Source organism: Trichosurus vulpecula, chromosome 1 (genome assembly GCF_011100635.1).
Source record: "Trichosurus vulpecula isolate mTriVul1 chromosome 1, mTriVul1.pri, whole genome shotgun sequence".
NCBI classification, from domain to species: domain Eukaryota; kingdom Metazoa; phylum Chordata; class Mammalia; order Diprotodontia; family Phalangeridae; genus Trichosurus; species Trichosurus vulpecula.
The window spans coordinates 3302839-3320930 of NC_050573.1; the positions used below are offsets into that span (position 1 = coordinate 3302839).

Here is an 18092-nt window from a genome sequence, read left to right on the forward strand (position 1 = left end):
GGCAAGGGTGGGGTGCTCCTTGGGAAGCAATATCCAAATCAGTGAGACAGTGGAGACTTTTGAATGTCTGATTCTGGTATAATAGCCTTGATTAAAAAATAACCATAAGTTTAGCAGGATAAGCCCACAAAGCCTTAGCACCCTGAGTTCCCAGGTTATATCAGATCACTGAATTTCTACCACTGAAGTCAGGGCTTACACCAGCCTCAGGGTGATATCTGCCTGTGGGCCAGCAGGTGACACTGTGAGACTATGTTTAGGGACTGGGGACTGTTTTTCTAAACTGTTTGGGGGGCTCTGCCCCACCCAACATCCCCACCCCAGACACCTGCACTAAGATCATTAGGCTGTTAGTTACCCCAGCAACTGCTTCCTCCCCTCCCACAGGGCACAGTCAGAGCCTCTGTACTGTTAGCCATCCCTCCTCTGCCCTCAGTCATCCCCTGGCTCTAGTTCCATTTTCAGGGCCCTAAAAGTATAAGAAACAAGGAAGTAGAAGATTTGCATGAAGGGCTGGGGGAGGGGTTAGGAAGATAAGAGAGGCTTGGCAGAGTACAGCTGCTGCTGAGGGGCCTCAGGGAGCAGAGCACTGGGGGTGTCTCCACCATGGCCTGGACTCCTCTCCTGCTCAGCCTCCTCACTCTCTGCCAAGGTGCCAGCCTCAGGGGGTCTCTGAGAAAGGGGGCACTCAGGGCCCAGAGGGGCTGTCTCCTCTTTCCCTCCTGAGTGAGAAGGGTAGAGAGAGGGTCCTGGGCCCTGACTCACAGCTCTCCTTCTCTGTCTTTCCAGGTGCTTGGGCTCAGTTTGTGCTCACTCAGCCAGCATCAGTGTCCGGGTCTCTGGGGCAGTCAGTCACAATCTCCTGCACTCGAAGCAGTGGCAACATTGGTAGCGACTATGTGCAATGGTACCAACAGCACCAGGGCCAGGCCCCCAAGCTCATCATCTATAGCTACAGTAACCATCCCTCGGGGATCCCAGAGAGATTCTCTGGCACCAAAGACACCTCAGCCAACTCTGCCTCCCTGACCATCTCTGGTCTCCAGGCTGAGGATGAGGCTGACTACTACTGCCAATCTGCTTACTATAAAAGTGGCTACTACACGTGCACAGTGGCCAAGGCTTATGAGGAAGTAGGACAAAAACTTCTGAGCTGTCCTGGTCTGGTTCCTCACTGGCTCAGTCACCAGCAGGGTCTGAGGCTGCTCAGTGTCCTGTGGGCAGAGTCCTGGTCTGACCCTGAGGGAGGGAGAGGAAACAGGAGACAGTAGTCTAGCTTCCTGTACCAAGGTGTATGTGGGGCACATCCTCCAGAGAAGCAAGTGCAGGGTGGTACAGTGGGGAAACCATTCATCCTTGAATCAGAAAATCTTGGTTCAAATCCTGCCTCTGATGGTTATCAACTATGTGACTATAGCCAGGTCAGTTAATCTCCCCAGTCCTCAGTTTCGTTATCTATACAATGAGGAACCTCTAAGGTCCCTTCCTACTCTCCATTAATTGTCCAATGACTTCTTCAAGCACCATGAGCCTTCCATTCTTCCATGTCTCCATTTAGGTCATTTTTCCTAGATGTAATATCCTTCTCCTTCTCCTTCTCCTTCTCCTTCTCCTTCTCCTCCTCCTTCTCCTCCTCCTCCTCTTCCTCCTCCTTCCCCTTCTCCTCCTTCCCCTTCTTCTTCTCCTCTTCCTCCTCCTCCTTACCCTCCTTCTCATTCTCCTTCTCCTTCTTCTTCTTATCCTTCTTCTCCTCCTGCTTCTTCTTCTTCCCAGTGAACTCCCCTCAGGGGTTTCCCAGGCCATCACCCATCCTCATCATTTCCCTTCATTCCTCCTCACAGGCTTCTGCTGCCCACAGCTGCAGGGAGTCACCAGCTGAGCTGAAAGGCCCACCATACAATGATGCATCTAACCCAAACTGGGCCCTCGAGGCAACCAAGCCATCCTTCACGAACTCTTCTTTAATCAACTCTATTTTGCAATCCTGACAACAATTATTCCAAGATTTCTCTTCTCAGTCTCCTGCACTGAGCACTTTCCTTATTATGTCCCTGAGAAAATAGAACCCATTCTCCTGGAGCTTTCTCTGGACTCCCTACCCTCCATCTCCAAGTCCCTTGATTCCATGCCTCATTCCCTCCTTTAGGCTCTTGAGCAGTCGGGCCAGGCCCAATGTGACTCACAAGCTCTGGGGCTACTCTCCCAAACCCCACTGACTCCAGCACATGATTCTGCCATCAGGAAGCCCAGTGGACAATGGCCTTCCTCATCCGGGTCCGCATTTGGATGAATTGGAGAATGCGGTCTACTGAGGTAGAGTGAGGACTGGCTTTGAGGGCTGCTGAGACTCCATACCTTCCCAGGGACTCCTAGGCCCTCAGGTTTTAGATGTGCTCACTGGGCTATGTGACGTTGGGCAGCTGCTTCCTCCCCAGCCCATCCCATGGGGACAAAGTCAGAGCGCTCTGTCCTGTTATCCACCCTCTCCTTCACTCAGAGATCTGGGTGGCTCTAGACCCAGCCTCTGGGTCCTGACAGGGATGAATCACAAGGGAGTGGATGGAATGCAGGGCTCTGGGGAGGGATGAGAGAGATCAGAGATACTGGCAGAAACACCTGCTGAGGGGCCTCTGGGGGCAGAGCACAGGGGGTATCTTCCACCAGAACATGGAATTCTCTCACTGCCAGAGTGAAGGGGCTCATAGAGAGAGGGCTCTCAATAGCTAGGGGGGGCTCTCACCCTCACATCAGCCTACATGGGGAGAACAGGGAGGGAAGGTACCTGGCTTTACACTCGCAACTCGACTTTTCTCAGTCTTTCTAGATTCTTGGACCCAGTTCATGCTGACTCAGCCTGCATTAGGTTCAGTATCTAAGAGTTAGTTAGCCACAATCTCTGGCTCTAAAAGGGCTGGCAACATTGGGACCAGCTATGCAGACTGGTATCAGCAACACTAGGGCAGGGAACCCAAGCCAATCGTCTAGTCTATGGAAGCAGTTTCTCGGGGATCTCAGAGACACTCTCTGGCTCCAAAGACATCTCAACCAACTCTACCTCCCTGACCATCTCTGGTCTCCAGCCGAAGTATTAGGCTCATTGTTCCCACCAATCCTATGACATCAATCTCAGGCACACAGTAGTCCAGGCCTGTGGGCAAGGGAGACAAAATCCTTCTGCAAGCTTCCCTTTCTAAATTACCTCCAGGCCCTGGATGACGCTCCCAGGGGGAAGAGGTCTGTCCTCAGCCTTGTGAGAGGGAGAACAAAGTGGGGGCACAGGCCCTGCCTACATGAGCCTCAGGCACATTGTATAGATGAGATGCTTTCTCTTTGGAAACATGTGTGGGACCTGAGGTCAGCACTGCCCAGCCCCAACAACTCTCAGTCAACTGCCTCTGGCTACATGAGCTGGAATTTCCCATTTTTTCCCTGAAGAAACATAAGGAAGTTTGCTCACTTGTGGAATAGGCCTCCCATGCCTCCCATTTCCTCTTGAACTTGTGAAGGCCTGACTATCCACATGCATGGACTCCTTCTCCTGCAGGCCAAATCTGGAGCTTATCAAAGTCTCCAGATGTCCATTACACTGCCCACTGAGGGCTCCTGAATTTTTTTTAAATTGGAGGAATAAGATGTTTGATCATTTGGAATCAGTAAGATTTATTTCTCTCATCCAAGAGTTTTCTACATGTCCAAAGTCACCACAACTCATTGGTTTGGGGCAGGAAGGGGCCTCACTTACCATCTAGAACAGTCCTCTCATTAAAAGAATTTTAATATGAGGCTCAGAAAGTTCAGTGATTGGTCCAGCCTCATCCTAGAAAGCACCACAGATGGGATTTGAACTGAGGACTTTCTGACTCCAGGACCACCACTCTATCCACTTCTCTATGCTGCCCCTTTAATTATGGAGAGTTTCCAGCACCATATGTCACAATGCACAGGGCAAAGTGTATCATGGTGCCATGTATAGGAAAAGTGCCAGTCTGGTCCAGCACTCCATTGCCCACGCTTTTACTTCCCAATTGTCAAGGCAGCACAGTGGCCTCTTGGAAGGGAAACTTGGGCTCCTGTCAGGACCTCCTTTTTGGTCTTGTATGCACTTCTCACTCCATCATGATGCATCTATTTTCCAGCCCAGGCACCAAAAGACAGCTGGTGGAAGGAGGATCATTTTGATGCTACAGAGTTCAAACACATGGGTGTTGCAGGAAGTCCCAAACTCTCAGCTGCATGTCCATTTCCCTGTGACCTCACTCCCTGGTTACCCTAGACAGCCTTCTCCTTCTATGGTATCACCACAGCCTCAGGGTCAGATGGTCAGTGGGACGTAGCATCTGCAGCCATATTGGCTTTACACAGGTGATGGTGCGTGCTGAACTCCTAGAACTGGGGTTTCCATTCATGTGAGACAAGGGCATTTAAATAGATGCTGGACACAACAAAAATTAACATGTGCCATTAGGTTGTCCAGCCAGAAACTTTTAGTGTGTGCATGGACAAAAAATGGAGCCTGAATCCTGAGGACCAGCCCAGACACTATGGAAAAACCCTGCCATCTCCCCACTCCTTTCTAGCCCTTATCTCTATTCACTTCCTTCCCACTGCCCTCTGAATGTTAACTCTGACAGGTCTTCACCTTGCCAGAAACTGTTTGATTGGGGTCTAATAAGAGATGGAGTCTGCACCCCAAAGATCAGCCCAGCTAGTATGCAGAAGCTCAGCACCACCACCATACCCGCCTCCCATCTCTAGCCCATTTCTTCCCTCCACTGCCTCTGTGTTCACTCCTCTTTATCTGTCTGGATGGGACTAATGAGCCCAGCCTGTCTCCATCATCAAACCCCTCAGGCCCTCAGTATTACCTTACCACTTTTTCCATTAATTCTTTGCTATATTTAACATTTTGTACTCCAGATGAATTTTGTTTTTATTTTGTCTAGTTCGCTAAAGTAACCTTTGACTCGTCTGAATGGTATGATACTGAATACATAAATTAATTTAGGTAGTACTGTCATTTTCATTATATTGGCTTGGCCTAACCATGAGCAATGAATATTTCTCCATTTAGGTCTGTCTTTATTTGTGTAAAGAGTGCTTTCTAATGGCATTCACATAGTTCTTTTGTGTGTGTCTTGGCAGGTGTACTGCCATGTGTTTTACAATGTCTGACATGATTTTAAATGGAATTTTTCTTTCTTGCTCTTCCTGAAGGATTTTGTTGGCAATATACAGGAAAGCTAATAATTTGCCCAGGTTTCTTTTATATCCTGCAACTTTGCTGACATTGTCAATTGTTTTAGTTTTTTAGTTGGCTCTCTAGGGTACTCTAAGCAAACAATTGTTTCATCTGCAAAAAGTCACAGTTTTTTCCCCCTTTGCCTATCTTTATTTCTTCCATTTCTTGTTCTTGTCTTATTACTAAAGCTATCATTTCCAGCATTGTGCTGAATAATCATTACAATAAACGTGGATAACTTTGCTTTACCCTTGATCTTGTGAAGGGGTAAAGGCTTCCATCTTATCCCTGTTAGAGACAATTCTAGCTCCAAGTTGGAGGTAGATACTATTTATCATTTTAAGGAAATTTCAGTTTATTCCAATGCCATTCAAATGTTTTTGGTTTGCTGTTTTTTGCTTTGTTTTGTTTTAAAGAAATGGGTGTTGGATTTTGTCAAGTTTTCTTTAATCTACTGAAATCATCACATGATTTTAGCAAATTTGTTATTAATATGGTCAATCGTATTTCTATTTTGTCTAATATTGAGCCAGCTCTACATTCTTGGTATAAATCCTTAGTGTCATCATGGTGTATGATTTTTGTGACATTTTGCAGCAGTCTCATTGCTAATATTTTATTTAATTTTGCACTAATATTTAGGAAGGATATTAGTCAATTACTTTCCTCTGTTTTGGTTCTCATTGGTTTAGGTTTCCAGACCATATTTTTGCTCTAGAAGGAATTAGTAGGACTCCTTTTTACCTATTTTTTAAGTAATTCATATAATACTAGAGTTAATTTTTCATTAAATGTTTTGGTAGAATTTACATGTAAATTTTTATGGCTCCATTTTTTTTTCCTTTGAGAGTATATGGTGTGTTAAAAAATTTTTCTCAGATAAAGTTAAGTACTCTAATTCATGTTATTTTAATTTGGGTAGTATATAGTTTTGCACATACTCATCCATTTCATTCAGTGTCACTTTTATTGGCATATAGTTGAGTACCTTCAGGAGACAGTAAAGACACCTATTTACCAAAGTCCAGTCTAAGTTCTCTGTGGAACCTGGCCTATTTCATACTAAGGAAACTGCCATGTCAGGGTGAACCTTTTGGGCTGACTTGAACTTTCCTCTTACGTAGTTGTATTGTTCAGTTGGGTTGTTCCTACCCTTTGCTCTCCTTAGACGGGGGGCATGCCTGCCTTCCGTTCTCAGTAGGGTATACTGAGACTAGATGCAGGAGAGAAATGGAGAGGGAGGTCAGTCACCCCATCCCTCTGCATTACCATCACCCTAACTGCCATCCCTTCCACAGCACCCTGTGTTGTAAGAAATCATGAAGGGGTCAATTTCAGAGAAACCTGGGAAGGAAGACTTGTATGAACTGATGCAGAATGAAGTAGGCAGAACCAAGAGAATCATTTATACAGTGAGAACAATATGGTAAAGACAAAGAATTTGAAGATGGAGAAAGTCTGACCAGCGTAATGACCAATCACAGTTCCAGAGGACAAATGAAGAAACATGCCGCCCATCTCCTGATCAAGAGGCAAAGAACTGGGAGTAAAGAATGATTTTGTACATATATGTGTGTGAGTGTGAGTGAGTATACGTATACATATGCATATACATAAGCACACAAACACACACGCAGACACACATACACACACACACACACACACACACACACTCACTCACATGCACATGCACTTTCGGAAACAGCCAGTGGAGATATCTGTTTTCTTTGACTCTACATGTTACAACTAGGTGGTTCAGTGGATAGAGTGCTGGGCCTAGAGTCAGGAAGACCTGAGTTAAAATCTGGCCTCAGATACTTACTAGTTCTGTGACTCTGGGCAAGTCACTTCACTTCTTTTTGCGTTAATCCATTGGAGAAGGAAACGGTAATCCACTCCAGCATATCTGCAAAGCAAACCCACCAGCAGTATGGCCAACGGAGTCATGAAGAGTTGGAAATGACTGAGCCACAAAAACACATGTTCGTAAGGGGGATTTTGTTTCTTCTTTCTCTCAGTTGGGGAGATGTTAGAGGGATGGGAGGGAGAGAAGGTCAATTTCTGCTGACTAACAAAAGTGAAACATATTTTAAACAAAGATATGTAACTAGAATGAGAGGAAAATTCTGGTTGATCATGTGTAATTAATGTTAATGCATTTTTAATTTAGTCTAATGATGTTTCCTTGTTTATTCAGTTTAATTTTTTAATACTTGTCAATTTTGGAGATTGAAGAAATTAAAATGTGTTTTAAAACAAAGATGTATGGGAAGCCCTCTTAGAACAATGAACGGAAAGCTCCCCTTGATCACGTGGAATCGATGTCATGCATTGTTTTGGAGTTGGGTTCCAAAAATATACCCTAGCTCTTATTAACTGCCCTGAAAAGGTTAGATTGCCAGTACAAGGAGAATGACAATTATTGCCTAAAATGCAGAGGACAGTATCAGTCTGTATCTCTTTTCATAAACGTACCAGCAGCCTCACGATGGCAGAGGGGCTGGCGCCCTTTCCATACTTACATTAGCAGCTGCTGATGTTGGGACCTGCAGACCAGCTTTCCCTCATCCCTGATCAGGGCAGCACCCAAGGCCCTCCAACTTTAATGACCGCTACCTTCCAGGGTCATTGTGAAGATCCCCTGAGATCATAGCTGTGGAATGCTTTGCAAACCTTAAAGTGAGATGTGAAGGCCACCTATTTCTAGTGTTGCTACTACCACAGGGATACCTTGTAGTGGACACTGGAGGGATGGAGTTGGTGACCCTGGTCAGCTTGGCTGGCTGGCCTGTTTTTTAGGACTGTGGCCAGAGGAGAGGGATGGGAAACCAAGGCCACAGCCCAAAGCAATAGGGCCATAGAACCAGGTGACTGGCAAACCCACGTACCTGCTCCAAGTTTCTGTCCTTAGTGATTTCTCATTAACAAGAGATGACATGAGGGCTTGGCTCCAGCAGGGGTTACTGTGGGACTAGTGTGGGTGCGTGATAGCAGGGCATGATCACAGAAGGGAAATCATGAAACCACAGCCAGAGTTGGCATTGAGGGTTCATGAATGCTTGCCACCCCTACAGCTGTTTCCTGGCTGCGCCCAGTGGGGAACTTCAGGGCCCACCTCTCTCAATATTACCTCTACAGCCGGTGGGAGCCCCAACTCAGGGCCCCAATAAGTACAATTTCAAGAGTTATTTGCATGAAGAAATGCTCCAGCCTCCCAGACTGGGGTGGGGTAGGGGATAAGAGGGGCTGCCAGGAGCCCAGCCCAAGCTCTGGGGCCCCAGGAAGCAGAGCATGGACACCATGGCCTTGACTGCTCTCTTCATCCTACTCACTGTCTGCAAAGGTTGAGGACAAATTCTTTGGGGTCTTGGGGGAGAAGAAGGGGTGATCTGGGCATGAAGCTGGAGGCCTTGGCAATGTTGTTTCTGTCTCTGTTTCTGATCTATGTGTCTGTCTTGTTGGTTTCAGGGACCAATGCTCAGGCTGTGGTGACTCAGGAGCCATCTCTGACTGTGATCCCAGGGGGAACAGTCACCCTGACCTGCAGCTCCAGCACAGGGGCAGTCACTACTGGGCATTATCCAAACTGGTTCCAGTAGAAATCTGGCCAGTCTCCCAGGCAGCTTATCCATAGCACCAACAATCTTCCATCAGGTGTTCCTTCCCTGTTCTCAGGGTCTCTCCTTGGGGATAAAGCTGCCCTCACCATCATGGGGGCCCAGCCAGAGAATGAAGCTGACTATCACTGTACCTTGTGGTATGATGGTACTCGCACAGTGAGAGACTCAGATGAGGAACTGAGACAAAAACCTCCTCCTGCGCAGCCTGTACCCAACTGCAGAGGTTGCTTGAGATCTGTCAGATCTCCAGCTTCTGCTAAGACTTGGGGGTGTTTGCACAGTCACCCTGAGGTCCTCTTTCCTCAGCCTCAAGTATTCCCTGGCTCAGGACTAGAATTGGGTCCCCACAGGAGGGGCAGGAGGCCCAGCTCTTTAATCTAAAGAGACTTTCTGCAGCCTTCCATCCCCAGCACCTTTAATGGTCTTCCTGCCCAACCAGTGGATTAGGTCCTGCCAAAGTATGACAGCTGGAGCACCTTCCCCAGTACCTTGTTTAGGGTTGCTCTCTCCCTTTTCACCATGTATATAAGGGTGAGCCTAGCATTGACGATCTTAAAACTAAATGTGCCCCTTGTCTATGAAACGAATGACATTGCTTACGAGGGAAGACTGCGGGCTCTTTACGAACCTTTACTCTGTATTCTGGGAGGCACCATCCAGGGTGGCTCAAGACCCACCATAGTTCTAGAGCTAAGAGACCCTACAGTATGGTGGTGTAAGAGCTACAAGCAGAAAAGCAGGGTGGTCCTGTGGCTAAAGCACTGGCTGTGGAGTCCAGGAGCCTGGGTTGCAATCCTGTCTCAGATGCTTAATACTTGTGAGATTTAGATGGTGACTTAGCCTCCCTGTACCTCCGTTTTCTCATGCGTAAAATAAGCGAATTTGACTTCACATCTGAGGTCCCTTCAAGTTGCAGATCCATGATGGCTTGAAGAAGAAAGTCACAAATATAACAGCTCATGGTTACAAACATGATCTTATCAGAGACTCACAAGAGATCTTTGCAGAGTACACACTATGGCTGGAGGAGGGCTAGGACAGACAGAAAAGGGCAAAGCTTCAGAAGATGCCAAAGTCTGATGTGTCATCTGGCCTGAGAGACCCTCAGCCTGGTCTCCTTTGCTCCAGCTTTCCCATCCCCCTCCCATTAGACTTTGTCTTGGATAAAGACACTGGCCCAGGGCCAGCTCTGTGCTGTGCAATTGGGCTGGCCACTCCATCTCAGGCCTCTGGAACAGGCTTTCCTAGCTTGTGTTACTGGTATGAGTGGGAAGGGCACAGGGTGGATGTTTCCTCTCATAGTGACCCAAGCAGATCATTCTAACATTACCTCAGCTTGAAGCACTGGCCACAGTCTATGAATGGCTCTCCTGTCCAACCATCTCCTAGGGACAAAGTTTCTTCTAGAGGTAGCTAGGTGGTGATGTGGACAGAGAGTGGGACTTGGAGTCAGGAAGACCTGAGGTTACTAGCTGTGTGGCCCTAGGCAAGTCACTGAACATCTCTGTGACTCAGTTTCCTCATCTGTGAGGTGGGGATAATAACCTCCCCCAGAGGGTTGTGTCAGGATCAAATGAGTTAACTTATGAAAAGCATTCTGAAAACTTTAAGAAACTAAAAAATCCCTAGGTAACATTGAATCATCACTGTTATTATTAGTCCAAGACTCATACATTTTTCTATTTATCTCTCTTTCATCAATTACTGCCTAATCCCTCTGACTGCATCTGTAAAAAGGTGACAATCCCAATTTAAAATAATCTGAAGATAAGTTAGTGCCTATGTTGACTGTATCTGAGTGTTGTGTGCATTTCCAGGTCCCACAGCTTGAAAAGGCATTCCATGCGATGGAACCCAACTAGGAGCCAGAAGAGATTGGAAATAATGTGACTTGAGAAGCAGTTAGATTGAGAGAAACTTGGGTTTTTTGCACTGCAATTCATAATGTAAAGAAGAGGATTGGCCAGTGGGAGACCCTTCCTCAGCGTCTTCTCTAATCCCTGAAATCTTTTCATCGCCTGTACTTCATATTTATGAGGCATGCTATTTAGGTCACATCTGTCTGATCTGATGACTTTCCGCACTTTCAGCTCAGACCATGCACTCATTTCTCCCCCAGCCTCACCACTCGGCTACTTCTCTGACTTCTCCAACATTCTGACGCTCCTAACTCCCCACCTCCCACTTTTTGAGCTTCCTTTTCTGAGTTACCCTCTACCACTAGGTCTGACTGAGCTGAGACAGAGTCTCCAGTGCCTAGCTTATCGTCTAAGATCTGTACCTGCTAATGCATAAGATTGCTCCCAGAGACAAGCGTGGCAGATGGGAGCACAGTTACTTGTTGTGAGTCCCCGGCCTCGCAACCAAATCGTGGGGGTCTGTTGTTAGCCCCCCACACCCAGGCCTTTGCCTAGCAAAGGGCCTGATCTCACGGACAATGTATGGGGCAGGAGCCGAAAGGTGGTGAATGACTCCGATTTATTCAGGATAGCAGCAAACTTTTATATCTTTAGTGACGTAGGTACATTCTTTGGTTACATGGGTGAAAGAACAGGTAAAATCAAGACACCTGGGTACTAGGACCACCCCGACTCTGCCTACTCTCCTCCCCTTCTCTTCCCGCGCTAGCTAACCCGAAGCTCCCTGCGGTCAGGCAGTCCAGGCAAAGAACCAGAAGTTCCATGTGCTCTGGCAAGCCCAGACAGAGAGCCGGAAGTTCCATGTGCTCAAGCAGGTCCGGGCAAAGACCTGGAATTGCTAGGGAGGCAACAAAGGCGAGACCCCTCCCCCTGGCTCCACCCATATCTCAGAGCCCTGAGTTTATCTCAGCAGGCCCCTGGGCCTGGAGGTCTGAGGAGGACAGGGCTCGGCTCTAACTCAGCCCGTAACAGTTACTCACCCACGAAAACCCACCCATGTCACCAGACCCTTGAGAAATGGATGGCCTTTTCACAAAGAAGTTTCACCCATTTCTCTTCTTCTCCCTCCCTGCCAAAATCCGCAGCTAAACAATTGTAGTCAAACGAGTCTGCCAAGCAGCAGCCTAGATGTTTACTCTTTCCCTACATTTGTATGCATTCTATGTGCAGAAATATATTTTAAACCCTCTTTAGAAAAATTGTAAATATTAAGAAATAATAGATTTCTTTACAGAAACTTGGCAAAATCCCCTTGGAAAGACTGGTGAGGTCCAGTGCATGGTTGGTTGTTGTCCTTTTTGCTTGAAGACGACCAACATGACATCACTCTGTCAGGGTCAAGGTACATGTGTCCACCTGTGGGTGATCAGACCAATACAAGCTCAGGAGGTGTAACCAGAATGGCCTTTGTTTTCTTTGAGTTACTTAATTTATCTCACTGAGCTTTACTAGGTGCTAAGCCCCAGGCCCAAACCCCATTAGGTGTTAATGTAATCCATGTGGATGTGAACCTCCCAGGGTCCTAAGGGGAGGGGCCAACTCAAGAACCAATCACCAGAGCCTGAGTTCTGGTGATTCAGATGATGTTTGATGATGTCTGAAGCCCTATAAGAAGGGAGGACAGAGCCATTTGTGCGGGGCTCTGGAGATGGTGTTGATGAGGAGATTCCGGGCAGCTGTAGCTAAGGAGCCCTCCAGCTTGTAAACCTGGATGTTGAAACTTTGTTGAACTCTGGTAACTATGTGTTGGGATTTAATCAGACAAAGTCTGTTGATGTTTGTAATTTGTTTGCATTTTGTTTTGAAGTTCAGGGTGCTGGCTTTTTCCCCTGAACTAACTGAATGATATTTGAATGCTGAATTAAAAGTAAGCTTGTCAACCCCTTCACCTTGCTTTCCTTAATTAAGCAGATCAGAAGAACCTGTGCTGTTGGCAGCTTTCTGGGTGCTGGCTGTGGGTGAATCTTATACCCCCACAGAAGCTGCTAGCTGGATTGTTGAAACAGGAGGTTCTACCTAGGTCCCAATCATTTCTTAAGTGCAGCCTTGATAGGGTGGAAGGAGGTGGGGGAGGGATGCACAGGAGGGACACAGCTCATGGGCTTGTATTTGTTCGTTAACCTTCCTTTGGAGGCCAGATGTCCAAAATCATGGAGAAGGTTGAAGTTGCTTTGTCTTTGGCACATAACTTCCGTTTTGGTGAGGTCTGAGATGTCATACAGATCAGAGAAAATGCCTAATCTGCCGTGTCATCTGTAACCGGGAAGTCCTCAGCCAGGTGACCAAGAGTACCTCATCCTGAAGCCCTGCACACAGTTTGTACACATTCTCTCTTCCCTCTAATTCTCTGCTGAGATCATTTCCTCCAGAAGCAACTGTCTGGGGAAGTAGATGAAGGATGGGATTTGTAGTCAGGAAGACTTGCGTCTGAAGCCTCCTTCCATCAACAGCCAGTAGTGGAATAGCCATGTAGCTGTATCCTAGAACACAAGGGGTGGAGTGCGTTGGCAAGCAAAATGGCCTTTGTTTTCTTTGAGTGACTCAGCGTATTTCATTGAGCCTTGCTGGGTGCTGGGCCCCAGGCCCAGAGCCCTATTAGGTGTGGAACCTATGTGGGTGCGGATTGGTGACTGGGGTGGGGCCAGGATGGGGCTGGCTAGGGGGAGGTGTTGACTCCAGAGCCATGCTCTATTGAGTGTTGACCTAATCTATGTGGATGTGAGCCCCCCAGGGTCCTGGGGGGAGGGGCCAACTCAAGACCCAATCAACAGAGTCTGGGCTCTGGTCAGTCAGATGACGCTTGATGATGTCAAAAGCTGTATAAGAGAAGACAGCTTGAAGATCCCTTTTCCATTGGAGCAGCAGTGGTGGTGAGCATGACTCTGGACCAGCCCTTGTTCTGAGCTCCCGGGCTGAACCTAGATGTTGGTAACTATGAATTGTATTGGGTCTGTCTGTTGGTGTTTGTAATTTGTTTGTATTTTGTTCTGAAGTTCAGGGTGCTGGATTTTTCCCCTGAACTAAATGAATGTTCTGAAGTTCAGGATGCTGATCTCTTCCCCTGAAGTAAGTGAATGAATCTATATTTGGTCTGTCTGTTGATGCTTGTAATTTGTTTGTATTTGTTCTGAAGTTCAGGGTGCTGGATTTTTCCCCTGAACTAACTGAATGCTGTCTGTATGCTCCCCTGAACTAACAATGCTGTCTGTATGCTGGATTAAAGTAAGCTTGTCAATCCCTTCACCTTGCTTTCCTTGGTTAAGCAGATCAAAAGAACCTGTGCTTTCCCGGTGTGCCGGCAGCTTTCTGGGTGCTGGCTGTGGGTGGGTCTTACACCCCCGCAGAAGCTGCTAGCCAGATTGTTAAAACAGTAGCCCTGAGCAAGTTACCTGATCTTTCCTCATTTGTGAAATGCAGATAACAACAGAACCTACTTCACAGGCTTGTTGCAAGGATGAAGTGAGTTCACGTGTGTAAAGTGCTTTGCACACCTTGAACCATTCAAACCCCAGAAATCCTTCCTATTAGTATTAGGGCTGTTCCTTGCCTGTGACCTGAGCTGACTCACCCTCGGCTTTCCACTTTCTCCTTCACTGGTTTCTGATAAACCAATCTGATCTGATGACCTGTGTAAGAAAGTGACAGTCCCAAATGAAAAGAACTCTGAGATAGGACCTGCGTCAGGCTGCATCGGCATGTAATGTTCACTGCCACATCCCACAGTTTAAATAGGCATTTCACACCAGCAGTTCATTCAGTGGAAGTCAAAGGCTGGGGAGAAAAGAAATGACATCATTTGTGGAGCAGATCAACTCACAGACCTAGGGTGTTTGCATTTATCCCATAAGGTGAGGAGGAATAAAATAGGGGACTGACCACTGGGAGCACCTACCTCAGGGCAGCCTCTGCCTGCTGCTGCTTGACAATGCTCAGGACTGAGTGGGGAAGGTTTAGGGAATCTGCTTCTTGAAATGTTCGCTGCCCTGTAATGGAGGGCCTTGATCTCCACTTCGGAGCCGCACAGGTATTTGCCAATGCTTCTTAATGCTCCTGCCTTCCCTCCATTGACTATCCCAATTCATCCTGTATATGGAGAATCTGTCCATAGCTGTTTGCATGTTCTTTCCCTCACACAGTGAACACCTCGAAAATAGAGACTTTTGCATTTCTCTGAATCTCCAATGCCTAGAACAGTGCTGGGACAGAGGAGGTACTTAATAAATATTTATCAAGTGACTGAATAACTGACTCTTTCTAGTCTGTTGATCATGGGTTGAAAGAATGGACTTTTGACCGGTTGTGTCTAGTACCCTCAGAGAATTTTCTTTTTTTTTCTTTAAATTTATTCATTTTTGGTTTATAACATTCAGTTCCACAAGCTTTGGAGTTTTGAATTTTCTCCCCCTCTCTCCCCTCCACCCTCCCAAAGATGGCATGTAATCCAATATAGGCTCTATGTATATACATTCACATTAAACATATTTTCACATTAGTTGTGTTACAAAGAAGAATTATAACCAATGGAATGAACCACAAGGAAGAAGAAACAAAACAAAACAAAAAAGAGGGAGAGAGCAAATAGCCTGCTTTGATCTGCATTCAGACTCTGGATGTAGATAGCTTTTTCTATCACGAGCCTTTTTTAAATTAGATTTTTTATTTTTAGTACACAACACTTAGTTTTACATGTTCTTGAGTTTTGAATTTTCTTCCCTCCCCTTCCCCCTTCTCCCCCAAGACGGCATGCAGTCCAATAGAGATTCTACATAAACCTTCACATAAACTTGTTTACACAATAGTCAAGTTGCAAAGAAGATTTATGACCAATGGAATGAATCATGAGGGAGAAGAAACAAAACCAAAACAAAATAGAGGAAAAAAAAGAGAGAGCGAATAGTTTGCCTCAATCTGCATTCAGACTCCATAGCTCTTTCTCTGGATGTAGCTGGCTCTTTCCATCATGAGTCCTTTGGAGCCCACAGAGAATTTTCATTGTGACTTCATGATGTTGGTCCTTCTCTGGGAACCCCAGGCCCACTAGTGTGAGGGAAGGTTTGACTGAGTAAGCCAGCCAAGAGGGCAAGAATGAGTAGGCCCCATGCCAGATGCTGCACTGGGATCCTTGAAGACCCAGTCAACGATCTCCTCTAGGAGAGCTAACCTGGGCTGTATAGAGATAAGGCTCATTACTTTGAATGTGTTTCCCTCCCAGAATTTGTCCTCCCTTGGTTTGTAATCTCACTGCTGGCACTCCAATGGGCAGAAGTGGAACAGATTTGAATGACAGAGCCTGCTTTCAGTACACTGACACATACATTCTAAGAAAACGTTTAAAATAATAGACATCACCCAAATGGCATTTTAAAGCTATGATATACTACAAGTGAGAGGAGAATCGAACACAGCCCAGTGGGCTTCCCTTCCATTCTTTTCACCTTTGTGAAATATTCCACAATGTGGAAAGCAAGAAGCAGCTAGTAGATGAGGGTAGTCACAGAACCTCCTCCTCCCCAAAGGGCAAATCCATGCAAGGCAGCTTTGCCCAGCATCTTGGATGGTCCCAGGCCAGTCTGTCACTGGCTCCTCAAGGTCTGCTTATATTCCCAGGGAACTGTGAGGCTCATTGGTGCTTTTTTCAATGTAGGTTGCTGGAGTTCATATAATGGACTCCAAAGTTGATGGTATTCTGGCTTCGAACTTCACCATTGACCCCCACCCCCATTCTCCTGTTCACGATCATTTTCCTCCCTCTTTGAGGCTTTCTCTCTTGTTAGAGACAGCTACATGATACAGTAGATAAAGCCCTGAACTTGGAGGCAAGTTCAGCTCTAGATTCAAATACTTACTAGTTGTGGCCTTGGGTAAGACACTGAACCTCTGTTTGCCTCAGTTTGCTCAACTGTGAAATGGGGATAATAATGGGGATGATGCATTACAGAGCAGTTGTGGGAATCAAAGGAAATATTTATAAAGGGTATAGCACAGGGCCTGGCACATGGAAGGCATGATATACGACTGCAAGCTATTATTATTCTTGCTTGTGTTTTATTCTATATTCTGGCCTCCTTCAAGGTCAATAGGTTGGGAATCAGGCTTGCAGATGGGCCTTGGTGAGAGGCTATAGTCACAGAGAGAACAATGCCTCTTAGCTCTGGTAACCACACTGAGAGAAGATGACAAAACTGTGGAAAGATGGCGAGGACACCAAGTGACCCAGGAAGCATCAGAGCAGGGCTGCCCTGTGAGTGGCTAGGTGGTTACAGGTAAGCAGCCAGGAAATGGGAGCCAAGGATGGAGAGCTGATTTCTCTTTGTATTGTGACTTAGACATTACAGGATCACTTGGAGATCTTCCCTGAAAAGATCTTTGTTAGAGCCAGCGGAAAAAGAGATTCAAGACACTTGTTGGGGGTGTGGGGGAGTCCTTGAGATTTCAGACTTTGACATTACTCCTTTGGAATTTATCTTGAATTCTCACTTTTCAATTTAGATGAAGTGAATGTACATTCACTATTTCCTATCAACAAGAGACATCAAAGATTTGGGACAGTCATCACTGTCCAGTCCTTAGGTGCTTCCCCCTGCCCAATTCTAATTTTTAAGGAGTTGTTTTCTTCCATAAGTTTTTGGATTCCTTTTTGCAAGTGATTGACTTTCTTTACATAATTTACTTGATTCTGTTGCACTACTCTTATTTTTCCCCCTAATTTTTCCTCAACTTCTCCTATTTGATTTTTAAAGTCCTTTTTAAGCTCTTCCAAAAATTCTTTTTGGATTTGACTTCTTTCTTTGAGATACAAGTAGCTTTTTTAACTTCACTATCTTCTTCTGAGTTTGAACCCAAATCTCTTCTATCACCATAGTAATTATCTGTGGTTGGGTTCTTTCTCTTCATTAATTTTGATTTTTATTATTGTTTATTAGTAGTAGTAGTAGTACAGCTTATCTCTTGTCTGTGGACTTCATGTTATAGTTGGGCTCTAGTCCTGAGGTGTGAGAGCTATCTCAGACTTCAGGTTTTTGGTGCTGCTCTTTTCAGAGCTCAGATATTCCCCTCTTCCCTTGAGCCACAGCCAGTCCTTCCCACAGCTGCAAGCTTCAGTTCCCCCTCTGCCCTGAAACCCATACCAGCGATCTTTCCAGTGTCCACAGCCAGCAGGGTCCCCACCCTCTGTGACCACACTCACCAGGTGTGTGCTCATTTCTCCTCACTCCCAGCCACAGCCCAGGACTCATGTTAGGTCTACGTACCTGGGACTGGCATCCGGCATCAGCAGAGGGCTCTGCAATCTTCCTTTGATCAGCTGTCTGCCCC

The 18092-nt window shown here is 46.3% G+C and overlaps 1 gene segment (V, D, J or C); it reads left to right on the forward strand.

Moving 5' to 3' along the window:
• Window positions 1-567: 567 nt before the first annotated feature.
• The window catches only part of LOC118834193, a 34449-nt gene continuing 16924 nt past the window's right edge, over window positions 568-18092 (forward strand). The window contains 3 exon segments of the V gene segment in view: window positions 568-652; window positions 790-1133; window positions 4274-4362. Of these exon segments, the coding sequence occupies window positions 607-652; window positions 790-1133; window positions 4274-4362 (479 nt within the window).